We start from the raw sequence: 14,326 nt of genomic DNA on the forward strand, positions 1-14,326 counted from the left end.
CTCTCTACCTGGTTATCCCTTAGGGTCAGTCTCAAAGTCTTTGCTATCCTCCCCACAATCCTGAAGTTTTGGTGTCTGCCCCTTTAAAGCAGCGGCCCCCGGTCGGGTTATTGTCTTGCCTCGCAGCCAATCTGCGGCGCCATTGGGGGCGGGGGATCCGACCTCCTGATTGGCCACTGCGCGCCCCGCCCCGCCCCGCCCGGGATCCCGGGAGCTGTCCGGCCGCCTCGGTGCTGATCCCGCCGCCGCCCACGGGCCGTGAGCCGCGCTGAGAGGGCATTATGAGCGGGGGCGTCTACGGCGGAGGTGAGCTAGCCTCGGGCTTCAGGCTCCCTAGCCTGTCGCGGCCTCGCCGGCAGCCCTGCACCCCTCACCCGCGCGACCTGAGCTCTGGGCACCCCAGGGCCTGTCACCTCGGCGCTCGAATGGGTCCACCCTGGGTTTGGGTCCTGCGCCACTCCTACCTTTGGTCCTCCCAGGTCGGTCGCTCACGCGCACTGGGCTCACTCTCTCCATCATTCAACTCACCTCCTCCCGGCCCCCCTGGCCCCTTCTTTCCCGGCGAGGAGAGTGGCCTGAATAAGGCCACCGGGCAAGAAGGGATTCTGGAGGCTTGATCCCCACTCCCAGGATCCGGACTCCAGGCCGAGCTCCCACCTACCCCGGCCGGCGTTGAAGGTGGCGAGACTGTGGCTCTGCCCTGACCTCCTCTGGAGCTATCCAGGGGGAGAGAGTTTGGGAGAGGTCCCCTCACACACCTGTCTCCCCGCACAGATGAGGTGGGGGCGCTGGTCTTTGACATTGGCTCCTTCTCAGTCCGCGCTGGGTACGCTGGGGAGGACTGCCCCAAGGTGAGCCTTCCAGCCCCATCCCCAAGTCCGAGAGACTCCGGACTCCCCTCCAGGCTTCCCAGTGACCCAGGGTTCTCACAACACAGAGAGAAGCTCTGCAGAGCGGGAATGTGGGAGTAAACCCAGGGGTGGGCTGAGGGCCTTGCCATGGGCCTGGACAGGGGCAAGAGGTTGATCCCTCTTCCTGCCCATGCCCCCCTCCAGGCTGACTTCCCCACCACGGTGGGGCTGCTGGCCGCGGAGGAGGGGGGCGGGCTGGAGTTGGAGGGGGAGAAAGAGAAGAAAGGGAAGATCTTCCACATCGACACCAACGCCCTGCATGTGCCTCGGGATGGAGCTGAGGTCATGTCGCCCCTCAAGAATGGCATGAGTAAGGAGCCCCTACCCACCATCTCCCGACACAGACCCGAAGCCCACACACCACAACCGGGGGCACATCACCCCACACCCACAGAGTCTACCTTGCAGTTGCCCACAGCTGCCTGGTTCCCAGCCCAGGGGCCCGACAGATTCCTAGGAAGGGGGGATTTCTGCTGAAACTGATCTCACATCTCCTCCTCTGGACTTGGCCTCCCTCCTTCCTTTGCTTCCTGTCCCTGGACCCCTACCGGCCCACTCTCATCTCTCCCCGCTGGTCTCCTGGCCCCAGTTGAGGACTGGGAGTGCTTCCGTGCCATCCTGGATCACACCTACAGTAAACACGTCAAGTCTGAGCCAAACCTGCACCCAGTGCTCATGTCCGAGGCCCCGGTAAGTGCCTCATCCAGCCCCTAGTCCAGCCCTAGGGACTCCCTGCATTCTTTCTGCCATTTGTCTCTCCCACCCCTCCCAAAGCCTCTGCCATCAATCACTCCACTTAACTTTTCAGACTTTGCTTCCAACTCCACCATCACCATCTTCAAAAACACTTTCTTTCCTCCCTGGTTTAGTCTCCTTTCCACCTTCCTATTCTATCCACTTCTATCTTTTGCCCATTCAGTCCATCCCTGCTGTTTTCTTCACCAAAGTCCTTGTTTGACTTTTTAACTTAAATTTTTTTTTGTCAATGTTATATATGCACATTGTCAATTTCCTTTGTAAAACATGTTAAGGAAAAAAACTGCCTTCATATCATCTTCCTTCCATTCCCCTTTTCCAGAGGCTTTTCTTTTAGCTATTTTTGGGAGGGGGGGGGTCAGATTCTTCCATATCTGCAAATATCACACTCAAAAGGCTGCTTGTGGATTTTTTTAGTTTTAGGCATTGATTTCCCACCATAGAAAAAAAAAAAACATTGAGCTCACTTTCCTCTTCCAGCCCACACCACACACTTTAATACAAATACAGTTGTATTTTAGATTTTTAAAAATCATTATTCAGTATTTACACTCTTATGTTTATGTATGCTAATAAGGTCTGGCCTGGGCAATAAACTATGGTCACTTTTCTTTTCCTTGCACAGCTTTCTGTTTTCCCTAAAGCTAAAAATTGTGCTGGTTTTTATTTGACTTAGTTTTCTATTTGCTTAATAATATGACCCTAAATTATTCATCTGCTTATTACTCATCAGCTTATGTTACCTACATCCTTTCTCAAAACATTAATTCCTTTAGATATTCTATCAATTTCATCTTCTTGAAGAAATCTCTCCAAAATCCCAGTGATTTGCTCCACTTTGGACTTGTTGCCTTCTACACAGAGAACATAGATATCATCCTGACATCTCCCTTCACCATCATCTTAGGGCATCCCTTCACCTCTCTCCTGTGTTAGAAGTCCTGTTTCTTGTATCTCATCACTCCTTTTCTTGATTTATTCCCTTATTTTCATGGAGCATATCCTCCAGTAACTGCCTTAGAAAGGTCATGAGAAGTAAAAATGTTAAGACCTTGCATGTCTGACCTTGGATTGATAGCTTAGCTAGGTATAACATTCCAAATTGGAAATCATTTTTCTTCAGAATCTTGAAGGTCCTTCTGCATTGTCTTCCAGCATCTATTGTTGCCATCAACAAGGCAGAGGTGAGGTGTCTGCATGATTCAGTAGGTTAACTGTCCGACTTTGGCTCAGGTCATGATCTCATGGTTAATGGGTTTAAGCCCCTCATCAGGCTCTGTACTGACAGCTCCGAACCTGGAGCCTGCCTCGAATTCTGTGTCTCCCACTCTCTCTGCCCTTCCCTCACTTGCACTCTGTCTCTCTCTCGAAAAATTAATAAATAAATAAATAAACACCCATAAATAAAAGGAAAAATAACAATAAAGAAGGCAGAGATGTCTAATTCCTGATCTTTTGATGTAATGCTTTCCTTTGTGAAAGCCTATAGAATTTTCACTTTGTCCTTAGTGTTCTATAATTTCTCAATATTATATTGGTTTGTTTTCATCCATTGTTCTAGATACTCATTATGTCCCTTCAATCTGAAAATCTATGTCTTTCGATTCAGTGAAAAAATAATTCAGTAATTATTTAAGTAATTTTAGTTCCTTATTTGATGATTGATTTCTCTTAATATTCTCTGTTCTTTCTTTAGGAAAGTATTATTTGGATTTTACACCTCCTGAATTCATCCTCTAATTTTCTTATCTTTTTTCTTATATTTTCCTTCCTTTCATATTTTCCTCTAATTTCTTTTAACTTTTTTTTAAATTTATTTTTGAGACACAGAGAGACAGAGTGCAAGTGGAGGAGGGGCAGAGAGAGAGGGAGACACATAATCTGAAGCAGGCTCCAGGCTCTGAGCTGTCAGCACAGAGCGCGATTCGAGACTCGAACCCACAAACCACAAGATCATGACCTGAGCCAGTCAGTTGCTTAACCAACTAAGCCACCCAGGCGTCCCTCTTCCTATAATTTCCAAGATATTCCCTCAACTTTATTTTTCAATTCTTCTATTGAGTTTTTCATTTCTGCTTCTGTAGTTTTACTTTTCAAGAGTTTTTTGGTTCTACAAATGTTACTTTTTAGAACATGCAATTCTTTCTTCATGGGTGAAATATGATGTTAGCTCACTCAGGATATCATTAGTTTTGTTTCTGTTTTTGGAAATTTTCATTTCCCTACATAATCTCTGTTCTTCCAAATTGCTTTTTTTCCTCTGCCATTTATTTATTTATTTCTGAGAGAAAGATAGTGCATGAGCATGTGGGAAAGAACAAGGGAGGGGAAAAGAGAGAGGGAGACAGAGACACCCAAGCAGGCTCTGCACTGTCAGCACAGAGCCCAATGAGGGGCTTCCAACCCACAAACCGTGAGAGATCATGACCTAAGCCGAAACCAAGAGTCAAACACTCAGCTGACTGAGCCACCCAGCCACTCCCTCTCTACCCTCTTTCTGGGGGATCTCTGTCTCATTTTAGAGGCTTTTCTCAGATTTCTGCCAATCCTCGGTTGTCTGCTTATGTTTACAAGTGGTGGACTAAAACACTGATTGGAAGCCATGTGAAGTGGGGGGACTCATTGGCTGTGGTGATAGAGGATGTTGCTATAGGATGATTTGCCTGGGGTGTTTGTTAGGCAGCCTCTGATAATTGGCATCTATAGATTTCTTTTTTTTTTTTTTTTTTTTAATTTTTTTTTCAACGTTTATTTATTTTTGGGACAGAGAGAGACAGAGCATGAACGGGGGAGGGACAGAGAGAGAGGGAGACACAGAATCGGAAACAGGCTCCAGGCTCTGAGCCATCAGCCCAGAGCCTGACGCGGGGCTCGAACTCACGGACCGTGAGATCGTGACCTGGCTGAAGTCGGACGCTTAACCGACTGTGCCACCCAGGCGCCCCGTATAGATTTCTGATGTAACCCATGGAGAAAGCTTGTACCCTACAGACAGGCCTGGTCACCCCCTTTCTGGGAGTGAGGGAATAGGGCTGAGGTTCTCAGCATTTAATATGCATGGCATCACTTAATTCTCCTGTTTTTAGTGTCTTCACTCCCAACTGTGTCAAGTGTCCCACCAGTCCAGAGCCCCTCAGTGTTATTCTGTCTAGAGAATAAACTTCCAGTCTTCTGCTGAGGCTAGGATGGGTAATAAATAGCTCAGTGACATGGATGGAACTGGGGAGAGAGTTTAGGGAGCTATTACTTGAATGGCTTTAAACACTCTTTTTTTTTTTTTTAAGCTTTCCCTTAACCTTAACTGCCAGAGATGCCTGAAACTACAAATTCTTGAACCCTGTGAGAAGTCCGCAATTTGACACAGGCTGTTCTTGGCTTTTTCCATTACCTGCTTAGGAGTCAGTGTTCTTGAATCTGTTAGGTCAGTTACCACTCAACTATCTGGCTTCCGCTCTTCAAAAATTTGTTGTTTTCTCCTTCTTTGTTACTCCCAACTCTTGAGGGTGTCTGTCCCAAGATTCTTCCTGTCTCTCTTTTTTGAACTAAAATTCACATAACATAAAATTAACTTTTTAATGTTATCAATTTGGTGGCATTTAATACATTCACAGTGTTGTGCAGTCATCATCTTTATCTAGTTCCCAAACATTTTCATCACCCCCCAAGAAAATCCATTTTCATTAACCAGTTTCTTCCTACTCTCCCTGCCCTTGGTAACCATCAATCTGCTTTCTGTCTCTATGAATAGATCTATTCTGGATCTTTCTCATAAGTGGAATCATACAACATGTGACTTCTTGGGTCTGTATTCTTTCACTTAGCATAATATTTTCAAGATTCATCCATGTCATGGCATATGTCAGTACTTTATTCTGTATTATGACCGAGTAGTTTTCCATTGTATGGATATACCACAATTTGTTTTTCCAATTTCTCCCTTCATGGACTTTTGGGGACTTTCCATCTGTGGCTATTGTGGGTAGTACTGCTATGAACAGTTGTATGTATGGATTTATTTGGTACCTGTTTTCAAGTCTTTGGATATATAACTAAGAGTGGAATTGCTGGGTCATATGGTAATCCTATGTTTAACTTTTTGAGAAACTACTCATTGTTCCCCACAGTGGCTGAACCGTTTTACTTTCCCCCCAGCAATGTACAAGGGTTTCAGTTTCTCTATAGCTTTATTTTCCCCTTGATTATTATCAACACACTAGTGGGTATGAAATGGCATCTCATTGTGCTTTTGATCTGCATTTCGCTAATGGCCAACAATGTTGAGCATCTTCTCACGTACTGGTTGGCTTTTGTGGGTTTATGCCTTTTTTTTTTTTTCCTCAAGAAATCTCAAGCCCAAATTCTCAAGCCCAATGTGGGGCTTGAACTCGTGACTCCAAGATTAAGAGTTGCATGCTCTAGTGACTGAGCCAGCCAGGTGACATGGGTTTATGTCTTTTTAAATTGCCCCTTTATTATACTTTTGCTGGGATCTTGGAAGAGAATAAAATTAGATGTTTGTATTCAACCCACAATTTTTACCCAGAAATCCTCTTCCCAGCTTTCTTCCCTCTGAGATGATTAAAATGGGAAAGAGGGATAAATTGGAGGCTGAAAGGAGCCTGAAGTATATATTGTACAATAAAGAACACTGAGGGGTGCCTGGGTGGCTCAGTTGGTTAAGCGTCCAACTCTTGATCTCAGCTCAGGTCTTGATCTCAGGGTCATGAGTGTGAAGCCTACTTAAAAAAAAATAATTAGGGGCGCCTGGGTGGCTCAGTCGGTTGAGTGTCCGACTTCGGCTCAGGTCATGATCTCACGGTCTGTGGGTTCGAGCCCCGCGTCAGGCTCTGTGCTGAGGCTCAGAGCCTGTGCTCAGAGCCTGGAGCCTGTTTCGGATTCTGTGTCTCCCTCTCTCTCTCTGACCCTCCCCCATTCATGCTCTGTCTCTCTCTGTCTCAAAAATAAACATTAAAAAAATAATAAATAAAATAATAAAAATTAAATTAAATTAATTAATTAAAAATAAAAAATAAAATAAAGAACACTGGGCCAGAAGTCAAGAGACTATGACTCTACCAAGCTCTACCCAGAGCTTTCTGTGTGATCTTGGGGAAGTTATTCTCCCTCTCTGAGTTTTATTTTCTTCAGCTGAATTTGGAGTGTGATCTTTAAAATTCTCCATAGTTCTCACATTCTAAAGGTCTATGTGGATCAAGAGGCCTGAACTCTCCCCAGTCCAAGTTTTGTGTGTGTGTGTGTGTGTGTGTGTGTGCGCACGCACGCATGTGTGTGTCGTACATGGGTCTGTGCCTCCCCCTTTTTGAATCCTCCCCTCCTGTACTTTCTCCCCAGTGGAATACACGGGCCAAGCGGGAGAAGCTGACAGAGCTGATGTTCGAGCAGTACAACATTCCTGCCTTCTTCTTATGCAAGACGGCTGTGCTCACCGCGTATCCTCTGGGCTGAGCTGCTCTGCCTGGGTGGAGGGCCAGGGTGGGGTTCATGGTGTGCTAAACTGGAGGCTGGACCTGATTCTGTGCAGATTAGTGTCCTGGATGGCAGACACCCACTCTGTGCCCCATTAGTGCAGAGGGCCTTCTGTGGGCCTTCTGACCCCGGGGCGGCCAGATCAGTGGCTCTTTCCTATTCCTTGGATCAAGCTGAACAGAGACAGACAGACAGACAGACAGACAGAGTTGGGCCAAGTAGACAGCAGGGGCTGGGACTGGAGAGAACAGGGAGGGATATAACACTGAGGAGTTTCCTCCCCAAATAGCCAATCAAGCATTTTTTTTTTTTTTTTTTTTTTTTTTTTTTTTAGGATCTACCTTGCATTAACTCCTGAGCTAGGCATTGGGGCAATATGGCCCCCCATTTCAAGGAGCCAATAGAACACTGAACCAAGACTCCAGAGAGACTGGGAGCTCAGAAGGAAGAAAAAGAGGAAGAAGTTGTGATTCAGAGAGGGAAGAAGTGACAGGGGTCTCAGGAGCTTTCCTCTAGTCATGGGTCATAAACCAGAATGAGAGATTTGCAGATTGTGAATGGGCTGGACCAGGACAGCAGAGGGTGACCAGGCCAGACCTGAGTCCCAGCCCCCTCACTGCCACCATGTCTTTGACTTACCCATCCCATGCCAGCTTTGCAAATGGACGTTCCACGGGCCTGGTGCTGGACAGTGGGGCCACCCACACCACGGCCATCCCAGTGCATGACGGCTACGTCCTACAGCAAGGTGAGGCCTCGGTAGGGCTTGGGGGTGTCTTGGGGGACAAGGCCCTAACGTCCCCTCCCTTTCCAGGCATTGTCAAGTCACCTCTGGCAGGAGACTTCATCTCCATGCAGTGCCGGGAGCTCTTCCAGGAAATGGCCATTGACATCATCCCACCCTACATGATTGCAGCCAAGGTGGGGTCTCTGGGGAGTCCTGGGCACTCACCCTATGACTGTTGACCCACTGACCCACCAGATACCAGAAAAGGGTGTAGCAGGGCCCCCAGAGGACCCAACTTACAATCGAAGCATCAGAGGTCCAGGCATGCTGAAGGCCATACAGCCAGCTGGGAGCAGGATGTAGGAGGGTCAGTGTGGTAGACCCAGGTTCAAGGTGTGCCTTTGCCATGTAAAAGCTGTGTGACCCCACAGCATGAGACTGAAGCTTCCTGAACCTCAGTTTATTCCCCTGCAAAGTGGAATAACACCATGCAAGGCTGCCGTGTTAAGTGAGACACTGCATGCAAGGGTCCATCCTGGACCCCCACATGGAACACGGCTCAGGAAAAAGCCCCTTAAGGTTCTGTCTGATCTCTTACTATATTCCCCATGCCCTTAGCTTCCTCTGACTGGGCCTTTCAGATAGCTGCACTGCTGCATGAGTGACAGACATGGGAACAGGCTCTCCCTATTCTCTCTCTTCTGCTGCCTTTTGTGGACAACACAGCAAAGAACCCAGTGCCTGTTTGATGTAGGAGCACAGGTGTGGTCCAGGTGGGCTGGGCAGGTGTGGGGTGGGGAAGGGCGCTCACAGGCTTTGTGCCCCACAGGAACCCGTACGGGAAGGTGCCCCTCCAAACTGGAAGAAGAAGGAGAAGCTACCCCAGGTTTCCAAGTCCTGGCATAACTACATGTGCAATGTGAGGACAGCGTCCCCCGAAATAGCCCCTGCCCCTCCCCAGCTCCTCGTCCCCTGCCATGAGAAGAGGGGAACGGACAGAGAGGCCCTGCAGGTGGGGATACTTGGGGGTGCTGAGGAGGGAGACCAGGCCCTCACTACCTCCCTGGGTCCTCAGGAGGTGATCCAGGACTTCCAGGCCTCTGTGCTGCAGGTCTCAGACTCTCCCTACGATGAGCAGTGAGTGGCATTCCCTGCTGGAGGGTGGGAAAGAGGACAGGCCTGGGACTCTCGGGGGACCTCTGGTCCTTTGTGAGCACCCCCAGGCAGGGTCTCACTCTTTCCTGGGCAGGGTGGCTGCGCAAATGCCCACAGTGCACTATGAAATGCCCAATGGCTACAACACAGACTACGGCGCTGAGCGGCTCCGCATCCCTGAGGGCCTGTTTGATCCCTCCAATGTCAAGGTTGGGCTGGGCGGAGGGTGTTGAGGTGGGGGCTCATTGGATTCCCTGGATGCCGGCATGTCGGGGAGGCTGGGAAGGATCGCCAGGGTCTGGGGAGAGGGGGCAGAGGCTGGAAACCTAGATCACCTTTCTCGGCAGGGCCTGTCGGGGAACACCATGCTAGGTGTGGGCCACGTGGTGACCACCAGCATTGGCATGTGTGACATCGACATTCGCCCGGTGAGGCCCAAGCCTGTGTCTGGGCAAAGGGGCCCAGGAGCAGTGGGGAGACGGGGAGGGGCTCTTCCCTGAAGGTTCACTCCTCTCTGCTCTCAGGGCTTGTATGGCAGTGTCATTGTCACTGGCGGGAACACACTGCTCCAGGGCTTCACTGACAGGCTCAATCGAGAGCTCTCCCAGAAGACCCCACCGGTAAGAGCCCACCGCGGCCAGGGCCCTGGACTCCAGTCGTGGCTTAGCTCTTTAGGACTTAGTCCTTCCTCCTTCCCCAACATCAGGCATCTGGCCACCAGAGCAGACACTCCCCCTGTGACTTCCCAGTCTTCCCCACTTCCAGCCCTGTCCCTTCCCAGAACCCAGGTGTCTGCTTCCCCCCCCCCTCCCCTGCCTGCCCCTCTCTTTCTCCCCAGAGCATGCGACTGAAGCTCATCGCCAGCAACAGCACCATGGAGCGCAAGTTCAGCCCCTGGATCGGGGGTTCCATCTTGGCCTCGCTGGTGAGAGGGACAGGGCTTGGCCTAGCACTGACTGTGGGAAAGGGGCAGGTCCGAACAGCTCCGTCCCCTTGCCTGCCTCCTCATTCATTCATTCGTTCATTCAACAAACATATTTTTGAGAAAGAGCAGCCAGTGAATGCTCCATCGGGGCAAATCAGGGAACAGAAGGAAAGGAGCTGGAGAGACTGGTTGGGGTTGAGACTGTGGATGGGGCACCCACTGTTCTTAGCAAAGGGGAGACACAGAGGTTGGGGGGAGGAAGCAACGTGACAGTCACAGGCATGTTTGGGAAGACTGTGTCAGGCATGAGGAGATCAGGGTGTGAGCTGGACACAAGGGGACCCTGCAAAGGGTCCTGTCTGGACCTGTCGCTGGGCACAGGCAAGACGGTGAGCAGGGAGCCGGAGATGCAAACTTCATCTCACGGGCATCAGCCACATAGAGGGGACAGCGGGGCCACAACAGAGCAAGAAGGACATCCCTCAGAGGGGCAGCCCTCAAGGAGACAGAAGCAAGGGTCAGAAATAGAGGAGGCTGATAGTGTGAAGTCAGCTGAGGGCCGGGAACATGTCAGCCATGCCTACTTGTGTGCCTGGCTTAGTCCCGGCCCCCATGAGAAGGCAGAGTCCAGAGGCTGAGGCCATTAAACAGGAAGAGACCACAAAGTGCAGGGATGTCCCTTCAAGGGAGGACCAGATCTAGTTCAAGGGTCATGAAGGAACTCAGAGGAGCGTTGAAGTTGAGATGGAAGACTGAGTAAGAACTTCTGAGGCAAAGAGAGAGAGGGTGCTGGGGCTATAGGGAGAGGCAGGTGAGACCAAAAGGTATAGGCAGACGCGGTTATATCCGAGTTTAGGAAGCTCACTCACTAGGGCAGCAGAGTGGAGAGTGGCTTGAGTAGGGCTGCTGTGGTCTCCGCTGGGAGTGGGGTTTGACAGAGGAGTGGGTATCAGGCTGTGGAAGTGGCAGCTCATCACAGGTCCAACTGACAGATGTGGACAGCATTTGGATACAAGAGGGAAGAGGGAAGGAGTCCAGGATGAGGCTCAGGATGCTAGCTCCTGGCAGCCGTGGTCAACAGGAATGTAATGCGAGCCACATATACAACTTTAAATTTTCTAAATAGCCATATTTTATTTTATTTTTTTTTTAATTTTTTTTAACGTTTATTTATTTTTGAGACAGAGAGAGACAGAGCATGAATGGGGGAGGGTCACAGAGAGAAGGAGACACAGAATTTGAAACAGGCTCCAGGCTCTGAGCCGTCAGCACAGAGCGCGGGGCTCGAACCCATGGACCGTGAGATCGTGACCTGAGCCGAAGTCGGACGCTTAACCGACTGAGCCACCCAGGTGCCCCTAAATAGCCATATTCTAAAAGAGTCTGAAGAATCAGGTGAGATTAAGTTTAAAGAATATACTTTGGGGTGCCTGGGTGGCTCAGTTGGTTGAGCTTCTGATTCTTGATTTAGCCTCAGGTCATGATCCTGGGGTCATGGGATCGAGCCCCAAGTTGGGCTCTGTGCTGAGCATTGAGCTTGCTTAAGATTCTCTCTCTCTCTGTCTCTTTCTCTCTCCCTCTGCCCCTCTCCCCCGCTTGCACATTTTCTTTCTCTCAAATTAAAAAAAAAAAAAAAAAAAAAAAAGAATGAAAAAATATACTTTCTTTGGGGCACCTGGCTGGCTCATTCATAGAAACATACGACTCTTGATCTTGGGGTTGTGATTTTGAGTCCCACGTTGGGTGCAGAGGTTACTTAAAAACTGAGTCAGCCAAAAAAAAAAAAAAAAAAGGGGGGGGGGGGCGCCTGGGTGGCTCAGTCGGTTAAGCGTCCGACTTCGGCCAGGTCACGATCTCGCGGTCCGCAAGTTCGAGCCCCGCGTCGGGCTCTGGGCTGATGGCTCAGAGCCTGGAGCCTGCTTCCGATTCTGTGCCTCCCTCTCTCTCTGCCCCTCCCCCGTTCATGCTCTGTCTCTCTCTGTCTCAAAAATAAATAAACGTTAAAAAAAAAATTAAAAAAAAAAACTGAGTCAGCCAGGCACCTCTAGTTAAAAGAAAAATATATATATATATATATATACTTTATTTAATCCAATATATCCAAAATATTATAATTTCAAGGTGTGACCAATAATTTTTTAAATTTTATTTATTTATTTTGAGAGAGAGCCATGCACCTGCAGGAAGGGCAGAGAAAGAGGGAGAGAGAGGAAGAGAATCCCAAGAAGACTCCACACTGTTAGCTTGGAGCCCGACGCGGGACTCTAACTCATAAACTGTGAGATCATGACCTGAGCCAAAATCAAGAATTGGACACTTAACCAACTGAGCCACCCAGGAGTCTCTAATGGGTGATCAATATCAAAGTGAGATATTTTACATTCTCTTTCCTGGACTTAGTCGTCAATATCTGTTGTGTATTTTACAACTGTAGAGCGCACGTCAGTTCAGACTAGCCACATTTCGACATCCACAAGTGCTCAATAGCCACTGTGTCAGACAGCATTAGTATAGAAGGTGAGAAGACCAGCGGCACCTGGGTGACTCTGTGGGTTAAGTGTCATGATCTCACAGCTCATGAGTTCGAGCCGCACGTGGGGCTCTGTGCTGACAGCTCAGAGCCTGGAGCCTGCTTCAGATTCTGTGTCTCCCTCTCTCTCTCTCTGCCCCTTCCCCACTCGTGCTCTGTCTGTCTCTCTCTCAAAAATAAATAAACATCAAAAAAAAAAAAAAACTTTAAAAAAAAAAAAAAAAGAAGAAGAAGGTGAGAGAGACCACAGAAGCAGGTTTGGGCCAGGCCTAGGGGAACTCAGTCTTGGACATGCTGAGTTTGAGGTCCCAAGAGACTCAGAAAGAGGTGTCCGAAAGACAGCTGAGTATTTGGGTCCAGTACTCAGCGCTGAGCATTGCAGACTGGAGACTGGGGGAAGGGGTGGGGTTTTAGTGCTTGAGCAGAAGTCCCAGGAGTGGAGGAGCTGGTTCTGGAGGGCTTGGTTCTGTGAGCCCAGAAAACAGGGTCAGTACCAGGGACACAGGCACTAGCTTTCAGGCAGAGGTGAAGCAACCATCCAAGAGAAGGGACAGTCTGGGATGCCCAGTGCAGGAGACCCTCAAGGGGCAAAGTTCAGCGTGGGTGGTGAAGACCACTCCAACCAGAAGTTAGGTGGTGCAGGAAGGGTGAGGGTGGAGGAAAGATTGTTCTTGGGAATGCAGGAGACTTGACAAGTTTGTAAGGCCTGATGGAGCGAAAGGTGCAGGAGGTGTTGGGGGTGGGGGCTTTGGCGGGACAGGTTGGCTGGCCTGAGGCTCTAAGCTCCACTCCCCCCTCGAAGACAGCACGTGGCCCAGGGCAGACAGGTGCGCAATAAATACTTGTTGAATGAATGAACCAATGTTCTGACTGAACGACAGGAGGAGGGGTATTCACCCTCTGAATATGAAGGAGGGCGGGGAGGCTTGGGGAGGTGGAGGAGGAAGGGATATGGGCGGGAGAGGCGGGGCTCGCAGGGCAGGGGGAGGGTTTCCCAAGGGCTGGGCCTGCTGGTGGAATGTGGGGAGGGGCGTCCCCTCCTCTCTCCAGGGCCGCCCTGAAGGCCTCTGTCGTCCCCCGCCCCCAGGGCACTTTCCAGCAGATGTGGATCTCCAAGCAGGAATATGAGGAGGGAGGGAAGCAGTGCGTGGAGCGGAAGTGCCCCTGAGGGCGTCCCCTCAACACCCACTCGCCCGCCCGCCGCGGTGGGATAGGGGACGCCAAAAGGCGGGGAGAGGGTTTCCCGGCTCGGCCTCCGCAAGCGCACATCGAAGCCCCCACCCCATGCCCTCGTCTCTTCCCCTCCCTTCTCTTCCGCTTAGATGTGATGTTTCTGGGTTGAAAGGAGTAAAAATGTTTTAAGAAAAAAAAAAAAAAAGTTTGGCCTGCTTGGTGGGGGTGGAGGGCGTGGGGTCAAGGGCCTGGGGGGAAGCGAGGGGAGGAAGGCCCACACCTACGTCCTTTGATGATCCCACAGTGGACGCCGGGGCAAAGTCTGCGGATGGGGACAGAGATCCAGGAGCCGCAGAAGCCTCGGGTTTCAAGGGAGACCCAGGGAGGATCCCGTAGCGAGGACACAGCAGAGTCGCTCAAGTGGGCCCCTAGCGAGGAGCCGAGTTGGGGCAGGAAACGGATGCTGGAGACTAGACCCCGCGGCAGGGGAGGGGCGGAGCGGAGGGCTCGCCAGGGGGGCGGGGCTGGGGCGGGCCCTAGGTGGGCGGGGTTTCGGGCCTCAGGTGGGAGGCGGTGCCTAAGCCCCCCGGACCTGCAGCTCAGGTGAGCCGGCTGCGCCTCGTCTTCCTTCTCCGGGCTCTTGGCGGTGGCAAGAATGGGGC

General features: G+C 50.4%; 1 protein-coding gene across 1 annotated transcript; it reads left to right on the forward strand.

The window, feature by feature from the left end:
* The first annotated feature begins 281 nt into the window (after positions 1 to 281).
* Positions 282 to 14,129, forward strand: ACTL6B (actin like 6B). The gene is made up of 14 exons (XM_049639387.1): positions 282 to 306; positions 775 to 851; positions 1,056 to 1,221; positions 1,501 to 1,601; positions 7,020 to 7,117; positions 7,808 to 7,902; positions 7,969 to 8,075; positions 8,711 to 8,800; positions 8,957 to 9,018; positions 9,131 to 9,245; positions 9,384 to 9,464; positions 9,561 to 9,656; positions 9,875 to 9,961; positions 13,579 to 14,129. Exons 1-14 carry the CDS (start codon positions 282 to 284, stop codon positions 13,657 to 13,659), a joined length of 1,281 nt encoding a protein of 426 aa, XP_049495344.1. The 3' UTR covers positions 13,660 to 14,129.
* The last annotated feature ends 197 nt before the right edge of the window (positions 14,130 to 14,326 follow it).

This window comes from Panthera uncia, chromosome E3 (genome assembly GCF_023721935.1).
Source record: "Panthera uncia isolate 11264 chromosome E3, Puncia_PCG_1.0, whole genome shotgun sequence".
Classification (NCBI taxonomy): Eukaryota; Metazoa; Chordata; class Mammalia; order Carnivora; family Felidae; genus Panthera; species Panthera uncia.